This window comes from Glycine max, chromosome 20 (assembly GCF_000004515.6).
Source record: "Glycine max cultivar Williams 82 chromosome 20, Glycine_max_v4.0, whole genome shotgun sequence".
Classification (NCBI taxonomy): Eukaryota; Viridiplantae; Streptophyta; class Magnoliopsida; order Fabales; family Fabaceae; genus Glycine; species Glycine max.
The window spans coordinates 39,917,805-39,937,867 of record NC_038256.2 but is presented as its reverse complement, the minus strand read 5'-3'; the positions used below and the strand labels follow the sequence as shown (position 1 = coordinate 39,937,867).

Here is a 20,063-nt window from a genome sequence, read left to right as displayed (position 1 = left end):
CAAATATGAGAAGTTAAAATTGTTTAATCTATTTCTAAAATAAAGGGTCAACAAACTTATTTTTTTAACGAACCACAAATATCCCAAGATTCAAACTGACACCACAGTTGATCTATGGTTGATCCATGCATTCGGTGGCAGGTCAATAACCTTAAGAATAAAGAATTTATTCTTGCGATATATACACATCAAATTTAAATTCTTATGTTTAGAACTTCAATACTGACTTAATGAGAAAACACACTTTTCATAAGCTTCTAAAGAACAAAACTACCTTTGATCTAATGGAGAGCTACTCCCAAAACATCCTGAAGGATACCAAGGAGGGATCAGAAACCAGATGCAGGAATACTACACAATTCCTTCTTGAGATACATGTGAGAAATGCAGCTCGTCCTCCACTTGTGAATACACTGAATCGAGCTCCAATATGAATGCATTGAGGCACATCCGAATCACATGATAGCTACTACCGAGTCACATTCCACCCAATAGACGTCCATAGACTCGAAAAAATCACTTATTAAAATTGCTGCTGCTAATGCAGACAGCAGAAAGACAAAGGCATGGATCAGGGAACTTGCTCAAAGGCTATCAAGCAAGCATCACTAATTATATCAATCAAACTTTGCAGGTTCTGAGCAAAAAGTTCCTATAACACGGTTCCATTGCCAACAACAAAATACTATGAAGGTCCCATGCACCTGCAAGTCTGCAATAACCAAATATTCTGCAACAGTCATGATAGTTACATCATCTGGTTAAGATTGTTGGACTAAGACAACTGAAGCAAGCCAATAGCCCTTCTTGACATATAAGGTCCTAGATCGAGGCAATGGCTGTGCAAACCTCAGAACAATTTGCCTTAGCCTTATGCCTCCTACATACCAAAAAAGAAAAAAAAAATGAACATAACATAACTACTACCGATGTGCATGTTCCATCATATGGATCGAGGATTCGCATGTTATTCACATCAGAAGCTAAATAAATATTTATGTCTTACAATAGCTAAAACTCGAAATCCATTTCAGATAAAAATTGAAAAACAGTTGGCTTGGTTCTAACCGTTAGGAAAGTCAAGCATTGGTTTCCCAGGATTTGTAAATCATGAGACATGACTTGGTTTCTTTCAGCAGAAGTTTCAATTAAAGTTTCTTCTTCCTAGCTTGCTTTGAGATTTTGATATCTAAAATGACTTCATGGAGAAGGATAAATGAATTGAAAGATCAAGTAATCCTATTGTGTAGATGAGCAGGATGTGACAATAGACACTGCTTTTAGCTGTCTCGCTCCCACCTCTCACAGTCTCAATTACACAAAGCAAGTATAGGAGAGAATCTGCATTCTGCAGAAGAGAATTATGAGTTCAAACACGCTGATTGAACCATTCAGGACAATCACCACTAACCGGTTTGTTGAAAGATTCATGGAGTAAATGAAACATTTTTGTGTGTTCTTCATGGATCATAGTTGCGGTAAATTATCACTTTTTCCATGGCTGGGACATTGTGCCCCTCCAGTGGCCAAGTAAGCATTAGACAACGACAAAAACATTTTTTAATAAATTACCCATACTGATTAGAAGGGTTTTGATTTAATTTTATTAAACTTTAACATATGCAATTTTAACTTCAGCACACGTCCCTTTGTGCGAGCCACAAACATTTCCAGTATTTCCTTACCAATGTAAACCCTGAAACATAATCACAGGTATATCTGAAAAAAAAAATAAAGAGCTTGAGAACAATGCATAGATCACATTTCAGTAATATGTTGTCATATATGTTAAAGGTTGTCATATCCTCAGTATATCTAGGACTTCTTGTTCCATTTTTTCTCTTGGTCGCACATGAAGAGTTCTGTTTTCTCCTCCAAGAATCTTGATTCCTTGTACTTTTACATGTTCTGCTGCGCATCACTCTAATTGTTTTAGTTGCTGTGAAATTCGTCTTTGTTCACATTCACTCTGAGTGCTGATGGCAAACATGAATCAACTTCTTTCTGTAACATCTTATTCTACGCACATGAAAGATTTATGGGAAGAGTTAAACCATTCGTTCGTATATCAGGCACATGTCTTGGTCCCCTTTTGCAAAAGCAGAACTAAAGTTAAGGTCAAGTTACTTCCTCCTCATTTTGCTTTGAGACGCTGAGATCTATAAAGACTGCAAGGAGAAAGATAAGTGAGATGAAAGATCAAATATGTTAGTGTCACTACATATTTTGTAAAAATGGGTGGCTGAGCGAGGACCGTGACAACATACTCTAGAATGTGGAGGTTCTACAGATAACAGAAGAAAAAATGAAGGATCAAATATGTCAGTGTCTTTACTTCTACCAAGGTCCACATCAAGTTTTGCAACAAGTCACAGATTCCAGTAGTGAACACAAAGTAAACTATTTTTTCGATTTTCACTAAAGAATAGCAAATGTTTGTTCATACAACCTCACATCTCATTCTCCCATCTATTAGTAGTCCGTAGTTTTACATTTGTATTTATTTAATTATTCAATAATGGATTTCTTGTAACCTTTTGCTAATACACTCAATGATGTTTTATGGCATGAATGTCAATGTGTGGGAAGGCATGGTCTTCATTGGAGTAAATGCAGCTATCAGGATTGGTAATAGTATGCAACTAAAAGTAATGTCTTGCTGTTGTTTGGTTAATGAATTCCAGGGTACCTAGGGGACTTGTTCAAAGGATATCAAGGAAGCATCCATACTAAAATCAATCCAACTTCGCAGGTCCAGAGCAAAAAGCTTTGATAACATAGTTCCATTGCCAACAGCATACTATGAAGGTCCCATGCACCTGTAAATCAGATTAAAATTAAATAAATACATTGGTTCTTTTCAATCAAATAATATGCAAGGATTAGCAGGGTCATTGATTTTGTAGCCTGGTAAATCAGGCACATTTCTTGGTCTCTTTCGGAAGAAGCAAAGCTTCAACTAAGCCCAATTTAATTTATTCTTCCTGATTTGCTTTGAGGTAAAATGTAAGTGAGATGAAAGATCAAGTATTCATATTGCATTGATGAGTGAGACCATTGACTTTGTAGATGCTACCGTTGATAGAAGAGAAAGTGAAGGATCAAGTATGGTCATTTCTTTGTTTCCGTCTTCTAACGAAGGTCCACATCGAGCCGTATTCTGAGTGAGAGTGAGCTGCTTATAATATAAAATTCGAAGGTGTTTACTTACTAAAACAACGGAGCCGTGTAGTGAATACAAAGCGAACTATTCTTTCGCCTTTTACTAAAGAATACCGTGTATTCGCTACATTAAGCGGCATACGCTTATTTTTTTAAGAGTTTTCCTTTGGGGAAAGCTCAGCAATTAGTTTTAATAATTTCACATTGTTTATTAGCTGGGTCTTACTAGAGGCTCTGTAAGCCTTTCTTTATATCATTTGTTTACAGGGATGAAGCTCTATCTACGGGTGTGTGTGGTCTGAGTAATATCAAATTACAAGACACAAACACTGTCATTTTGTTCCCAAAGGATAATTATAGTAAATTTGGATTCGTTCTTCGATAAAGTCATGCTCTGCTTATTGAATACGATTATAAAATAATATCATTTCTCACATACATTATAATTGTATTTTAATATTCTTTGTGTATAATGATAATTCGAGTATAGTAGACATCCCTAGACAGACGTGAGTATTTCCTTGTCTCTTATGCTGAAATATATAAATCTAATTCAACATCTTTAAATACACTTCTTTTTTGACATGAAAAATACAATTTTTTCTCTATAATAAAAAATGTGAATATTATATTTTTTTCTTCCCTCTTATGTAAAATAATACAATAAATTACAATTTCTTCCTCTAAAAGATTACTATTAAATTGTCCCTTAAAATATAAAGTTTTGTTCAATGTTAAGTTAAATGAACTAAACAATATATCTTATCAGTTTTTTTTACGCGTATATTTGGTCATTGTTATCATCTATCAAATTATCAAATCATTTAAAGAGAAGTCACAAAGTTTGAAGAATTTCAAAATATATGCTGATGAGTGTTCCCTAATTTATACTTTTAGTTGTGATCTTAGGTTTTGATAGACATAATTAATATTCTTAAGGGAGTTAGGAAAAATATGAGTTGTTATAAAAAAAATTATAATTGTCTTATGAATAAAATAAATAAATTAATAATTTATGGATGTGCATAAGTAGAAACATTAGTTTTTATCACGGTTCCGTGGGTTTAGGGTACTAGGCCCAGCCCAAACCTGTTCTGCAATTTTTGGATTTTCCACAAACAGGTTCCGACGCCGTATCGTTTCGTTGGGCGAGAATTAAGAAGTAAGAACCCCTTCCCTTCTTCTTTCCCTCTCTGCTCGCCACCCACCGTCACTCTCCATTCCCCTTCGCCGGTAAGTCCGTCCTTGTTTTCCCATCTCAATTTTGTTAGCAAAAACGAAAACCCTTATTTTCTCGTACAAATTACAGATTACTAAAACCAACCCCTCCCGCAGAGTGTGAGTAGTTTGGGAGAATTCATGTGCGCCCTCGAGAAAGTTGTAGAGAATAATCGCATTGAGTTTAGATTTCGGTAGTTGGTTATGGATTCGAGCGACAGTGGTCGCGGTTACTCGAAGCGCGAGCGGGACGACGAGGATTGGGAGTTTAGTGATAAGCGGAAGGATAGGTCTCGGAAGTTCGGTGCCAATGGCGGGGACGAGGGCGAGGGTTCCGACGGAAGCGCGAGAAGGAAGCGTTCTAGCAGAACCACCACCGATGGCGACGATTACGATTCGCGCTCCAAGCAAGTGGCCAAGAAGAGGCTGGAGGAGAGCACCCTGGAGAAGTTGAGCAGTTGGTATGAGGACGGGGAATTGGATGATAAGGCCGCGAGGAAGCGCGGCGGTGACGGTGAGTTTCATGAGAGTGTGGTGTGTAAAGAGGACGGTAAGGGTGAGGGCGGCGGTGGCGGCGGTGGTAGGGAGAAGGGTGGGCATGAGGGTAAGAGTTCGAGGAGGAAGTGGGATGAAGTTGATGTTGGTAGTGTGAGGAAGGTGCAAGATGAGAAGGTGGATTTGAGGAGTGGGAAGCATGACAGTTCTAGGGATAGGGAGAGGGGTGGATCTGCTAGGAGTGAGCATGGGGAGAGTAAAACCTCTGGTGGTGGTGATAGGGTTGTGAAGTCTACTAGTAAGGAGGATAGAAGAGGGGATTCTGAGAGAGGGAAGAGTAAGGGGAAGTCGGATTCGGGGGATGTTGGTCGTGAGGAGAGGGTTGAGAAGCCCAGGCACCATAGGGCGGCTGCTGGTTATGATGTGGCTGAAACCTGGGATAGGTCGTTGAATGCAGAGGAGGATGGACATGTGCGGGTTAGGGATAAGAGTACCAGGGAAAGTGGGAACTCAAACAGGTCGAGGACGCCGGAGAAGAGTGGAAAACGCCATCAAGATTTGGAGAACTCTGAGGTGGATTATGAAAGAAGTAGTAGCTTTAAAAGGAAGGAGCATGAAGGTGATGGCTATAAGGATGATAGATCCAAAGGGAAAGATGATACTTGGAATGATAGGAGGAAGGATCGGGAAAGTTCTAAAGAAAGTTGGAAGAGGAGGCAGCCGAGCAACACTGACAAAGATTCAAAAAATGAAGAGAGTGCTTTTGATGACAACAGAGATTGGGAGTTGCCTAGACATGGTTATGAGAGGATGGATAATGAAAGGCCTCATGGACGGTTTGGTGGTAGAAAAGATGTGAGCAGGGGGGAAGCTGTTAAAACATCCACTAAGTTTGGGATTTCGAATGACAACTATGATGTGATAGAGATCCAGACCAAGTTTTATGACTATGGGAAATCAGAATCTATGTCCAACCATACCAAGAGAACTGAAACTCATCAGCAGTACATTGCTAAATCAGGTGCTAATGATGAAGAATGGGCATACCATCAAGATGAAAGAGGAAGGAAGAGTGATTTATCTGGTTCTGGGACACCTGGTGAAGACCTGAAGGAGAGATATGCTGATGATGACTATGATTTTTATGGGGGAAGAGGAAGAGGTCAGAAAGGTGGTGTATCTGCCCGTGGTACTGGTGGCCAAAGTTCTAGTACTGGTGGCTCACAGCCTCAATATGGAAATCCAGAGTCTGGATCCTTTAACCGAGCTGGTGCACAAGGAATAAAAGGGAACAGGGTTGGAAGAGGAGGAAGGATTAGGCCTACTGGGAGAGACAATCAGCAAGTTGGAATACCACTGCCAATGATGGGATCACCCTATGGACCTCTTGGTATGCCTCCGCCTGGGGCAATGCAGCCTCTTTCACATGGTATATCACCTGCTCCTGGTCCACCAATTTCCCCTGGAGTCTTCATGTCACCATTTACTCCTGGTGTTTGGCCTGGAGCACGAGGTGTCGATATGAATATTATAGGTGTACCACCTGCAGTGTCTCCTGTACCCCCAGGTCCACGATTTAATGCTGCTAATATAGGGAACCCACCAAATCCTGTAATGTATTATAACCAATCAGGCCCTGGAAGGGTAATGCCCCCAAGCATTTGTACTCCTGGTTTTAATCCTACAGGATCAATTGGTCGAGGAGCCCCACCTGATAAAGCTCCAGGGGGATGGGCTCCTCCTAAAAGTAGTGGAACTCTTGGTAAAGCTCCTTCCAGAGGTGAACAGAATGATTATTCTCAAAACTTTGTTGACACTGGTCTGCGGCCACAGAATTTCATTAGGGAGCTTGAGCTCACAAATGTTGTGGAGGACTATCCTAAGCTTAGAGAGCTTATACAGAAAAAGGATGAGATTGTGGAAAAATCTGCATCTGCTCCTATGTATTATAAGTGTGATTTGAAAGAGTTTGAACTATCTCCGGAGTTCTTTGGAACAAAGTTTGATGTCATTCTTGTAGATCCCCCATGGGAGGAGTATGTGCACCGCGCTCCTGGTGTTGCTGATCACATGGAGTACTGGACATTTGAAGAAATAATGAATCTCAAGATTGAGGTAAGCAGTAAGCTATTCTGTTTGTGCGACGCACTATTACGTTACCCTTGTTTCATTCTAAGCATTTCCATCCTACTTAGGTTTCAAATGCAAATGTTAGCCTTTATGATTATGAGTAAACTGGTTGGGCTAATTACTAATTATTTCCGCTGTCTTGAAAACTGAACCGGACCGGCCGGTTCGACCGGGAACCGGTCACATGTCTGGTCCAACATTTCCTAAAAAATCGGTGTCTTTAAACCGGCTCAAAACCGTTGAACCGGTCGAAAAATGGTAAAATCCGGTGGGTTAACCGGTTTTGTTTAAAACTGTTTTTTTAAAAAAAAACTTTCAAAATAACGTCGTTTTGGTTTTAAAAATATATATATTATAACTTGTGACATTTTTAAGTGAAATTTACTTTTTATTATTATCAATTTATGCACATTATGTTTTTTTTTTGTTTAATATTAAGATATTATATTGAAATATTTAAAAAAATATTTTATTAAAACCAGTTTGACCCCGGTTGAACCATTGACCCTTGAACCAGTGCCTTCACCGGTTCGATGACCGGTCCAGTTCTGAGAACATTATTTCTAGTACTCTGTGCTGTAATAAAGGATAAGATTATAATTGGTAAGGTGGCGAGAGTATGTTGGTATTGAAGCTTTTGCTAACCTAATAAATTGCATTTTTGTAGTGGTTCTCATCATATAAAGATCTATCCCCATCAGAGTTATTTTGAAAGTTAGTGGTATATATTCGTTTGCATTGTATATTAATATATAATGCTGCCTTGTTTTTGGCTTCCCTCTATGAGTGCATAGTATTGTTATCTTCGATTAGACATCTCATTTATTTTGCTCCTCTTGTAAGGCTATAGCAGATACGCCTTCTTTCATCTTCCTTTGGGTGGGTGATGGTGTAGGCCTTGAACAAGGTCGTCAATGTCTAAAAAAGGTACACTATCTGAATATTGAAAATCCTTACAGAATTAGCTTTAATTGTTGGCTATGGTTTTTATCATATTCTATTTATGTCTTATATTGCTTAATCTCTTCATTATCTGTTTTTCTCTTAATTGGTGGGGCTGGGTTTCTACAGTGGGGTTTTCGGAGGTGTGAAGATATATGTTGGGTAAAGACAAACAAAAGTAATGCAACTCCAGGACTGCGGCATGATTCACATACTTTATTTCAACATTCAAAGGTCAGTTAAAATTTGCTCTTGTACATGCACAAGTTCAGTTCAACATTTGAGCTTATTACATGTAGTTATTTTGATACTAAATAAATATAGTAGTCTTTCTTAACTGTTTTGTTTTGTTTTGTTATGGTGAAGGAACACTGCTTGATGGGCATAAAAGGAACAGTTCGTCGAAGTACTGATGGACATATAATTCATGCCAATATTGACACGGATGTCATTATCGCTGAAGAACCTCCTTATGGTTAGTATTATTATTCATCAATTGTGCCCTGTAAAATAAACAATCTTAATATCTGCATGCTTGAATTTACTCTCTCTCCCTGGGTTATATTTTCTGTTTTAGAAATTTTTATTATCCATTCCAGTTTATGAATCCAACTTTACTGAGCAGTCTGAGCTACAAAATGGGGGTTGATTTGAATAAAATTTCCATTTTCTTATTATTTCTGATCCAGTTCTATCAGAGATCTAGTTTGGAAAAAATAATGTCTCCTCCTAACTTATCCAATAATTCATCTATTGTTGAAATTGGGAATTTGTTTGGTATTGTCACTACTGTGGCATTGTTTTGGACTCAATAATCAATGTAGAATCTCAATCCTTTTCTTTTTCTTTCTGATCAGTATTACTGGGCTAGAGTAGTGATTGATACTTGGTTTAATAATTTTAGCATTCAATGTTACATTCATAATGTGGGTACCTGTAGGGTCGGACATTAGTAATTCAGACTCCCTCTTTCAATATAATGGCACGATCATGTCTTCTCTTTGGTGGCAGCCCTCGGGGTTCTCAGAAAAACTCTTAAAAGATAGTTGTAAAACCTCTTGTAGTTTTGGCTGCAAAATATGTTCTTTGTCCTGTATTTTTGTCAGTAGATTATCTGCTGCATCTTGTAGTATGTTATACTTGTAGATAGTTTTTAAAGATGCTACTGAGCAATATATGGAAGGATCTCCCTTAAGAATGACATTTTGACCTGCCACCTGAATCTTCATGGTTAGCTCTCTAAATTTCACCCTTATCTCCCCCAACGCACCCTCTAAGCCAACCTAGCCCAACGACCACATCTGTTCCTCTTCCTCCTAAAAGCTGAATAGAAAGAAATCTTGCACAACCTGCATGCCCTGTATCTGTATTATAATCTGTAAACACCTGATCTTATGTTTATCCCCTACCTCCTCCAAATATTCTAGAGTATTGGATGCGTCACATATTGCGATGATTAAGTGCCACCACTTGCTTATCTTTCAAATGACCTCCATAATCACAAGCTTCTCTTGGATTTCATCCCCATCATGCTGTGAAGGAATAAATGTTGGGATTTATCCTCAATCTCATTCTTGTCATCTTGGAGCTCCACCCCGTGGAACTAAATTGAGAAGTTATACTTGAACTGGAAAACCAAAATATTGAAAAAGCTTTTTAAGAAGACAAAATGCTTGGTTTCTTGAAGCTGCTTTAATAATTTCCGTGTTTTTGTATGAAGAATAAAATGGGTTTCTCTTCAAATTCTTGCTCGTATTTTGCAGGTTCAACTCAAAAGCCTGAAGATATGTACAGGATCATTGAGCACTTTGCCCTTGGAAGGAGGAGACTAGAACTATTTGGTGAAGACCACAATATCCGAGCCGGTTGGCTGACTGTTGGTAAAGAATTGTCATCTTCAAATTTTAATAAAGAGGTATGAAATTTGAAATGCTAGTATACCTACATGACATTTAAAGTTGATTCTTTGTATCTACCTTGTTTAATATATGCTAATATATTCTGTATTTTTTTCTTTCTTTAGAAATTGAGTAAAATTGGCAGCATGTTCTTTGTTCATTAAGCATAAGCTCATACTTTAAACATTCTTCTAGCCTCCCTTCTGACAAAACACTCTTGGTCTGACAATAGAAGTTTTTGAAGCCTGTCTTTGTTGGATGATGTGTTTTTATCTTGACTTTATTTCCTTCAGCGTTTAAGATTAGATTCTATCTTTGTTGGATATACAATCTGTTGGCTCCAACAGAGTTTGTACGCAATATTATCTCCGTTATTTGATGTTGATTGTCTATGTTCACCTGACTGATTTACCACATTGATTGGATTTGGATAAATTCAGGCATATGTGAAAAGTTTTGCTGACAAAGATGGGAAAGTTTGGCAAGGAGGTGGGGGAAGAAATCCACCTCCAGAGGCACCTCATCTGGTGGTGACTACTCCTGATATAGAGGCTCTTAGGCCAAAGTCTCCAATGAAGAACCAACAACAACTGCAGCAGCAGAATTCAGTATCCATTTCGTTGACGTCAGCTAGTGCATCAAACAGAAGGCCTGCTGGGAATTCGCCGCAGAACACAACTGCACTAGGCGTCAACCAAGACGCTTCTAGCTCAAACCCTTCTACTCCAGCTCCTTGGGGTTCACCTCTGGAGGGCTTCAAGGGACGTGAAGGCTCTGTATTGCCTTCAGATGATAAAGTAATGGATATGTACGGGTTTCATGGACCAGCATCAGCAAACTATCTAGATTTTGAATCATACAGACAAATGAATCTGTTGTAGCATAACTCTTAAGGATAATGTTCCATGATTACGTATCGTGTAATTTTTTTCCCCACCAATATAAATGGGAAGAAAATTATTCATATTTTGTATGTTCATTTTTTATTAGCATTGGTGAATGCATTGTTTAACCAGCGGAATAAAAGAAAGCGCCGGATTACTGTAAAATTAGCTATATTTCATGTATTATTTTGTCGAATTCTCAGAATATAATTTCAGGTCACAAGCTTCCCGTGGCAATGATGGAGCATAATGGTAAGGTTCGCCCTTAACCAAACGGATGAAGTAGTAAACCGTTGATTACTCCAATTGGAAGTATTAGATTTGGCATCAAGTTAGATTCGTCTTTATGTCTTATTGTAGTTTTAGTTCAAGGTTTTAGAGGGTAATAAATGATATATAGATTGAACCAATATGTTGTTGGAGTAGAGTGACTCAATTTCAAAACACAACCGCCATTAAGGAGTCGGATTTATTACCAAAAGCAAAGCTCAAACAAAATATTGCTAACGCTTACATTGCGGTTCTGATATCCAATGATCAATAATGACAAATATAACTACGACAAATTTGGAAACACACTACTCGCTAATGGTTTTGTTCTTTACATTTTACATAACTCTAATGACTACCTGGTAACAAAATTGCCTGACCCTTCTCATCTCTTGTGCCAATAGTAGTGCCTACATTCCGGGCACTGAAGTGATAATTGGACAAGTTACTTTTAACTCCCTATGCCTATGAATCCAGAGGTTACGTTTCACTTTCTGGCTTCAGAGGTGGAGGCACTGTAGTAGCTGTTTCCTCAGCTGTTGACATCAAGATTAAGCCAATCATATCAAAGGTGTAGAACAAAGAGGGTGAAAAGAGGGAGAAAAAAAAAAGTGCCTTGTGTGCCACAAAAAAGACTAACCAGGAGGCTGGATTTGAGGCCCATTCTCGCCTTCCTTGGGAGGTGTTTGCCCCTGCTGTTGTGCAGCAGATGCCTTCAGCTGCTCCTCTGTAATCTTAAGATACTCCTCAGAGCTGTATGCTTTAGTAGGGTCTAGCGTGCCATCTGCAATATCAGAGATATAATGGTCTTTGGCATCTAACATGTATATTGGCAATTTGACACTGCCAAAGCAAGCATGAGATAGGAATGTCATCACTATAGGCAGAAATAGTTGTCATTTATTAACCATGCAGGTGATATGGCCACACCAATGAAGTTAATAACAACAATGTACTTGACATAACACTTCTTCAGATGCAGCAAACAAACTCTTCCTCGTGTTTATGCAATTATGACTATGCTCCATTTGATTCTAGGAACCATTGACACGAAGTTAACTTAATTAAAAAAAACATTGAATTTGATCTACAAATTGTGCAGTTTTTTTCTTAGAAAGAAGGAACTTGTAAACATTTCTGAACAAGCACCTTATGCTCCTGTACTGTGTAATAGTTCACTTCCCTGGATTAATGCAGATCAAGTAGAGAAACTAGGTGAGTCTAATGTTTCAGCATTTTGTAAAAGTTGTTAGTGAGAATACTGCATCTAAGAAGTGAGTCTAGTTGATAGATACCACCCTATTAGGAAGAAGCTACTTGAGCCACATGGGATCAGCTCCCCGAGGAGTAGCTAAGTAACATCCTATGTCACATGAGTCTCATGATGCGGAGTGGCATGGAATACATGGAGAGTGAAATTAACCAGTGAAGGAAATGGGGTCAGCCTCTCATAAGGTAGGGGGCTCAACAATTTGGGTAGGGTCTTTTTTTTTTTCTTGTAATTTTCATTTCTGTTTGTATTCCTAGAAAATTTCAGAATATGCACAACCAGTTTCTCTTTTTTTATTCATTTGTGTCAGTTTTATTTTCTGGTTCCTATCAATGTCTAAGGATGCATAAGACGCTACTTCAATAAGGTATACCAAACCATACATTTTATAAGGATAAATAACCTGTCCAGATTTAATACTTGTAAATTGCATGGCAAATAAAATTTAAAACAAAAAAAGTGATACTAGATTACTCACTGGGGTCAACAGTGGATGATGAAGTTGGTGTGGTATTACGTACATTGGAATTGTATGTGTTCTGGGTAGGACTTAAATTGTCATCAAGACCAATCTCCCGCTCAAGTGTACTCTTAAATTCCCTTGAAACATCCTAAAGAGGGAAAATGGAAAGCAACAACGTTAAAGCATCCATGTAGTGGAATTGGCATAAAATATTTACCTGAAAGTATTTAGCACCCAACCTGAAGCTCTCTAATGGTGGGTTGAAATGCACGCAATGTTTTTCCCAGATTTCGAGCAACCTGTATTCAGTGACTCAACCAAAGCCAATGGGGTTAAGTAAAGAAAAAGGATTACCATCATTACCAGCAACAACAACAAAAGTTTTGCAAAACATTATAAATAATGTATCCAATAAGGCTCAGAGTGCCTCTCCAGTGAAAGACTGGATTCCAACTGTTTGAAGTTAATCTCATTCAATAATAATGACTAAGAATGTAGACAAATTTTGTAATCTGAGTGGCAGGAAACTTATATAGCTTCCCTGCAAAATTCTATCAAGCAAAGCTAGTAAGTGAAGCAAACTGTTATTTTTTATGGTTTCATTGTAAACTCTACAGTTCTTTGTAACTAACTATATAGAGGGAACCTTATCCAATCCCACAAAGTCAAAACCTCTATTGTAGACATTCCCAGTAAGCTTAGCCTAAAGAATTAAGGAATCTCAAGACTTCAGGAAAAATCATCACCTGGAATAGTATTTTCATACGTTTCTCAATTATTCTACTTAGTAAACCCCTTTCAACTGATGTTTAATAGTATTGTCATACATTTCTCAGTTTTTATACTTATGTAAACCCCCTTCAACAGATGTGTAACTTTTGACATTTTTATTCAAGAAACAAGGACACAACTGATGGCTGACAGAGAACCTGATTATTATCAACCCTGCTCATTCTAATTTATAGGAATGGTGTAGTGGCCAATTTTAACTGTTAGATTACATAATATTCTCTTATTTATTATTAGATAGCAATTAGGGATATATTCCTTATTACTCTCATTATTAGATTGATCCTACGTAATCAATACTGATCTTATTTGCTCATTATAAATAAAGTCTTTGTGTGGTCATCCAAGACAGTTTCTATACAAATTATTTATTAACCTCCAATTACAAAACATGAAACAACAGGATTCTTCAAGTCCACTGTATGCTATTACACACATTCACTTTGGTGAACTACAGTCAATGATAATATAAAAAAAAACTTTTGGCTACTGCATTGTATAACATGTGTTATAACTAACAAAGATTGAGCTTAAGTAAATCTATCTCCCATCAGTTCAACCAAATGATGTTTAAGATGAATAAAAAACTAGATCAGTTTTTTAATCATGCATCCCCTTTCTCTATTGTTCAGTGGTAAGAAAAAGAGAGTCTGATGTAGTTTGATTCCAATATAAACATGAAAAACGTTAACTTTAAAGCAGATTGGATGAAAGTTAAAGGGGACTATTTCCATCAGCATCTAGCTATTATTTCACTTCTTGGAGGATTTTCTCTTGTACTCAAGAATTAATATAATAATATGTAGTATTTAATAAGACAATTTCCAAATTAACAGGAGTGTTAATTCTTGATTCCTTAAACTTACGTAGGAAACTCTTTTGTAAACCACGGAATTAGTAAAAATCAATGAACAAGTCTGAATAAATGTCAATATATTATTTCTCTAGCACAAAAATGCAACTTTGATGTAAGAATAAGCAATGAGAAAAATAATGGATCTTTCTGTCCAAGTTGATGGAGAGTATTGATATTTGATAAGCCAAAGAAAAACAACTTTCAAAAGTTTCACCAACGGCTAATGTTTTGTCGGTTTCAAGTGTATTAGACACTCTAGGATTGGTAGACTTTCTAGTGTCTATTTCATGCAAAGTCATGAGTCTGAAGTGTATCCTCTGCAAGGTAGAGGGGATATGTTTCTATGGGTGTTGGAGATAATATGACCACTCTAGGACCTCCACACTAAATGTTAGGAAGACTGGTTCCTTCACAAGGCACCAAAGACTTAATCACAAAGTGATCAAAGCTTCAATGTTTGCCTCCCCCAATTTCATCCCATTGTTAAAAACCATTTTTCAACCTCCACTCAACAGCTCAAGCATTTAGAACCACTAATTCCATAACAATAGGAAATACTAAACATTAAAACAGGATGATAGAAATTCATTTGAAATTCTTTAACTAATCACTTAATCAGACTACAAAACACAACAAACAAGAATAGCATATGCAAAAACATTTAAAATTCTTTGAAAAAAAGAATGACACAGAGCAAGAGGTACATAGATACACATCAATCAAACTCACCTCAGCAAGACCTTTAGGGCCAAAAACCAACAAAGCAACGACCCCAATTACCAAAGCCTCAGGAGCTCCAACCCCAAAGAGAGAAGCATATACCACTTTACCCTTACACCCTCCCTTTCTATCTGCAAATGACTATAATGAGCTCAACAAACATGAAAAAAGTCAAAATCCCCACGTGACATTGCTTGTTTTGTTACCTATGTGAAGAAGAGGTTTTGGTTTAGCTGAGATACCCAGATGCTTTAAACCACTCCAAGGTGAGAAAAGGCCTCGATCCAGTGGAGAGAACATTGAAGAGAGATGAAAAGCTTGGAACTTTGTATGTGACACTGCACAATTCCCCAGCTTCGGACATGACATTGATGAAGAAGCCATTACCAAGGATCGTGTCATTTCTAAGACTGTTTTTTCTTTTTTGAAGAATATGATGAATGTGTCTGCCTTAGCCCGCACAAAAAATCCTATCTCCTATTCAATGGTCAAATCAAACGTGAAAAGTATTCCGGTTATCAATTGGAGATTTTCTTTCTATTTTTCCCAAAATCTTGTCTTTGAAAATTATTTTGCTGCAAGGTTTCGAAAAATATTCGCTTAGTACAAGTAATCTGTTTTCATATTATTTATAAATTTTATGAATTACTTCCTCCTCCTAACTATTACTTTAATTAATTCATGTCTTTTAATAAAAATATTTAATTTAGTTAATTATATTAAATCTGTTAATTAATTGTAATTATTTTAAAATTATTTTTTTATTTTTTATTTATTTATTTGATTCTCATTAATATTTGGAGAAAGAATAATTAAATAAAAACATGTAAGAAAAAATAATTAATATATCTAAATTTTTTAAAAATCTTACAAAGGAAATAAATAATTTTTTTTAAAATCTTATAATTTGAGACAAATGGAGTAAAATTAAAATTCTTCATTCACTTTAAAAACTATTATTTTAAAATCTTATAATTTTAAAATCTTATAATTTTTTTAAAATCTTATAATTTTAAAATCTAAATAATTAAACTATTATTACGCAGTTGCAAGACCAAAAAGGCAAATCCTTGCAAAACAGGCAACCCTTTAAAAACATTGTCCCAACGCCAATCGACCACAATGGATCATCATTCACTTAAAATCCAAGCTGGGGCAGCAGTGATCCCTAAAAATTGACTGGAAAAAAGCAAAATACATTTAAACATTTAACATCACTATCATGATTCAGTAATTTCCAGGCTCATTACATCATCACCTTAATCATCTGGTATGCATTTAAATTAAAAATAATCCCATTAAAATCCAAGCCTGTCTAAACTACCCGCCTAAGGAAACAAAACTCGTCCATGATTCATATATAGTAAACCACAATAAGCTGACATTTAGCTTTCCACTTAATTCATTAAATCATAGTCATCCAATTTGTCATTGTACTGAAGCACCTTTCTCTTTATTTTGGATGAATCCACCCATGTAACGAAGTCTTCCATGTTTCTAGTTACAAGGAAAGCCGGGTCTGTAACTGTCTCTGGACCAACTCGTATATGCCCTTGCTCAATGTACGTGACAGCTTCTTTCAAGTGCTCAGCAAATTTTAGTCTCACCAAAACAGTTGAGAGCCTACGCCTGCCCGATGGAGAAAATCATTAATTTTAGGAACAAACAGGGCAGTATAATGCAAAGACGTTGCACAAAGAATTTATTTATTTTTACAATTTACTAAGAAAATTTAGTATCATAAGAAGAAAGTTATAATCAACCCAGTAACTTTCCTAGATTATCATGTAACTGATCATATATCTGTGGTCAACAAGTTAAAATTATTTATTAAACTACATTTGAAAGTAGATCATTTGTTTTCTCCTTCTCTTGATCTATATTTTCATTTGGACTCTCTAATGAGCAGAGCAGAGCACAAACAAATAAAATTAATTACTTAATTTTTATTTAAAACAATAACCACAGCAAAATGTTATGTTTACCTACAGAAGGATGACACAGTTAAACGTTCGCATAGTGTGATGCTTTGCCTGGTTGGAATCACACCCATGTTGTAGCTGTCATCCAAAAACAAGAAAAAGATGTGAAAGAAAATAATAGTTCATCCCAAGAAGAAATAAAAACCGGTCCCTGAATCAATACAATCTTTCTATTTGAGACTGTAAGGCTAACTTATACGATCTTTCTATTTAAGACTGTAAGGCTAACTTACACTTCTCGAAATGGGGTTACATCCATTCAAATATTTTATACCAACTTGAAAATTACACAGCAAACCTATGGTCATCAAGAAAAAACCAAAAGCACCAGAGGGCCATTGCAATTAGTACACCAACTTTTATTATATTTTGGTGAAAACTGATATACTGTGTTCAGTATTCTATTTTACTAATTTATCAATTGATGTTCTATCATATTTTGTTTGATCATGTATATTTTACTACTTATAACATTAATGGTTAAGAAAATCCATCCAACAACTTGTTTATAAAATTGCTACTTTGTTTATAATTGAATTCAGGTAAACCAATCCCATACCAGCTACACCAATCCAGTTCAAATTCAAATGAAATAGATGAAGCACAAATAGATTTGAGGAGTCTCAGAACAACATTGAAATAAAAATTGTTCCAAAGGCATAATGAAAAACGTAAATATGAAATATAATTTCTCAAGGCATATATTCAATCTTTTTACTCCAATAAAACTATACGTCTGAATGGGTTCAATAATATGTTTATAAGTTCACATGATATGGGAGTGAACAAAAATGAACTTACAGTTTCTCCAAAAGCTTATCAGTCATATCAACCCGAAAAGGATCCTTTGGGTCCATCTGTTTCAATATGTTTACTAACTTCTGAACCATATGGCATAAACCTGAATATCTATTCACATTTCCACCATCCCATAGGCAAAAAAATAAAACGTGTCAGCTAAAAGCTAAAATCTAAAACAGAGGAAATTGCATAGCATGAGAAAATATAAATAATACTTTTTGTAATCGTCCCGTCCAGTAACATGGTAGCGTTGCATAATGAGGTTCTCTCTGTGACCCCCTTCCCTCTTCCATTCCAAAAAATTAACCTTCTTCAAAAGCTTCTTTTCATGAAACTTTAGCTTCCTCATTGTTCTTCACTGTCATCAGAAAGAATACACACAACAAAACTAAATAATCAGTTTAATAAAGGTAGGAGAAGAACTGTTCAGTTCATCTATCAGCTAAGCTTTAGAAGAAAAAAAAAAGCAAATTGAACAGCACCATAAATTGCTCTATCAAGTTCAAAACTTTTGACATGCAATCAATGTGATCCCTTCTTACTGTCCAGCTAAGTTCACAAAAGAAGGGCTCGGAACTAAACAAAGTCTATTGTACCAATAATAATCATGTATTGTATCAGTGCATCATATAAAACTGAATGAAAGAAGATGCGATTCAGCGAAGCAAGGAGACACTGAAAAACGGTAAAAGAAAGAAAAATACCAGTAAATTGCTTTCCTTCGTAGCGACGCCGGCGAGAGAGAGATGAGGGCAAAGAACGGCGTAAGAGAGGAAGGTGGATGTTTTTATGTTTCGTAATTAAATATGGTTTTTTAACATGTCAAAAGACCATTTTACCCTAATAATAAAAAAAGCCCTAACTCTGCATTCATTCCCACCGCCCCAACGACGACGGAGACGCTCCACGACTAGAAAGCCGCCACCTCCAGATTGTCTTCAGATCTGCGAATCCGCGGCGGCGGCGACGGAGGCAACAATAAAATTGAATTTTTATTTTTTTTACAAATTGATAATTGATAGGCTATGATTTTTGTACCACTCAAGATTGAATTTTTTTTATTTGACTTGATTTTGTACAATATTGAAGTTTCCATTGTTTGTATTTATTGATTGAGGTGATTTCATGTTTTTTTCGGTTGAGATATTGAAGTTTGGTTGTGTAAGCAGATATTTTATTTATTTATTCTTAGAAGCCTTGATCTCTTTTTCATGAAGCTTTTCCTGTAAGAAAAGAGGATAGTTTTTTTCTTCCTTAAAGCACTTCATTTGTAGTTTCCGGCTAGGGTTCTCGTGGGGGTGAATTTTCCAGTTTCCGGTGAAAGGTTCTCAAGATGGGACAAAGTTGTCATCTTGCTTTTCCTTTTATTTTATTTGTTAAAAAAAGTCTAATTAAATAACCTTGATTGCCCTTCCCAAATCTCACCCATCCAACTCTATAAAGTAAGATCCAACGGGTATTAAGAAGGGTAAAATTGATATTTCCAATTAAAAAAAAGACAGGTGCACGGGCGTAGAATTCTTTTATTCAATTTCGATTTTAGTCTTTAAACTAGTATTAAACCGTGCGCGCCTTTGATAATGTCTTAAAATTATAAGATTTACTAAAAATATTTTTTTAAATTGAAAGCATAACGTAAAATAAATAAATTTTGTATAAGAGTAAATAAGTTATAAATTTAAATATTAGTGACATTGATATCATACCAAGTAAATTACATTGAGAATTAGTTCGTGAATAAACAGGAAAATAACAACTCAGATAGATGAAATTAATGAACCGTCTATTACATACCAGAACAAAAAGAAACAAAGCAAAAAATATAAATGCACAAAGCTTTTTTTTTTTCTTTTTTCTTTCAAGTATTGCTATTTTGCTAGAGCTTTTTTTTTTTTTTTTTCATAACTATATACATATCACAAGGAAACATATTTACGTCTACTCCTTCATCCTACCAAATTAAAGAAATACATGATAAATTTAAAGAGGGAATGGGAAACTTCTTTCAACTGTTATTTCATCTCTTTCCCAATCATCATTCTCTTGTTCTTTCCCTTATTTTTAACTTAAACCTTCTTTTTTTTTATCGTGGGGGACGGGTAGGAATTTGAACTGAAACAACTTTCTAATCATTACTGGCCTTTTGTAATCAAGCAGACATTAAGACCAAAAAGCAAGTTGGA

At 36.2% G+C, this 20,063-nt stretch overlaps 3 protein-coding genes and 1 non-coding gene across 7 annotated transcripts; 2 read left to right on the top strand and 2 right to left on the bottom strand.

The window, feature by feature from the left end:
* Nucleotides 1–3,222: 3,222 nt before the first annotated feature.
* LOC113000832 (U5 spliceosomal RNA) lies at nucleotides 3,223–3,339 on the top strand. Its single transcript, XR_003266153.1, has one exon. It is a non-coding gene; the product is annotated as a U5 spliceosomal RNA (small nuclear RNA).
* Nucleotides 3,340–4,235: 896 nt separating this feature from the next.
* Nucleotides 4,236–10,809, top strand: LOC100790586 (N6-adenosine-methyltransferase non-catalytic subunit MTB). 3 transcript variants are annotated; one of them, XM_006606077.3, is made up of 7 exons: nucleotides 4,236–4,395; nucleotides 4,472–6,990; nucleotides 7,849–7,932; nucleotides 8,077–8,181; nucleotides 8,314–8,422; nucleotides 9,711–9,862; nucleotides 10,286–10,809. In XM_006606077.3, exons 2-7 carry the CDS (start codon nucleotides 4,585–4,587, stop codon nucleotides 10,724–10,726), a joined length of 3,297 nt encoding a protein of 1,098 aa, XP_006606140.1. In that variant the 5' UTR covers nucleotides 4,236–4,395; nucleotides 4,472–4,584; the 3' UTR covers nucleotides 10,727–10,809. The 3 variants fall into 3 exon arrangements, with proteins under 3 accessions (XP_006606140.1, XP_006606141.1, XP_040869279.1); XM_006606078.4 differs by having other exon boundaries at nucleotides 4,239–4,395; nucleotides 4,498–6,990; XM_041013345.1 differs by having other exon boundaries at nucleotides 4,250–6,990.
* Nucleotides 10,810–11,165: 356 nt separating this feature from the next.
* Nucleotides 11,166–15,671, bottom strand: LOC100799045 (sec-independent protein translocase protein TATB, chloroplastic). Its single transcript, XM_003556070.5, has 6 exons — nucleotides 15,304–15,671; nucleotides 15,107–15,228; nucleotides 12,972–13,031; nucleotides 12,748–12,880; nucleotides 11,640–11,783; nucleotides 11,166–11,535 (listed from the first exon to the last, which is right to left on the bottom strand). Exons 1-6 carry the CDS (start codon nucleotides 15,497–15,499, stop codon nucleotides 11,480–11,482), a joined length of 711 nt encoding a protein of 236 aa, XP_003556118.3. The 5' UTR covers nucleotides 15,500–15,671; the 3' UTR covers nucleotides 11,166–11,479.
* A 601-nt stretch (nucleotides 15,672–16,272) lies between these two features.
* Nucleotides 16,273–18,742, bottom strand: LOC100798516 (U3 small nucleolar ribonucleoprotein protein IMP3). Of its 2 annotated transcripts, none has more exons than XM_003556069.5 (5): nucleotides 18,585–18,742; nucleotides 18,096–18,238; nucleotides 17,881–17,988; nucleotides 17,083–17,157; nucleotides 16,273–16,726 (listed from the first exon to the last, which is right to left on the bottom strand). In XM_003556069.5, the coding sequence occupies exons 2-5, from the start codon at nucleotides 18,227–18,229 to the stop codon at nucleotides 16,495–16,497; spliced, it is 549 nt and encodes a 182-aa protein (XP_003556117.1). In that variant the 5' UTR covers nucleotides 18,230–18,238; nucleotides 18,585–18,742; the 3' UTR covers nucleotides 16,273–16,494. The 2 variants fall into 2 exon arrangements, with proteins under 2 accessions (XP_003556117.1, XP_040869278.1); XM_041013344.1 differs by having other exon boundaries at nucleotides 18,096–18,268; nucleotides 18,585–18,649.
* Nucleotides 18,743–20,063: the final 1,321 nt, after the last annotated feature.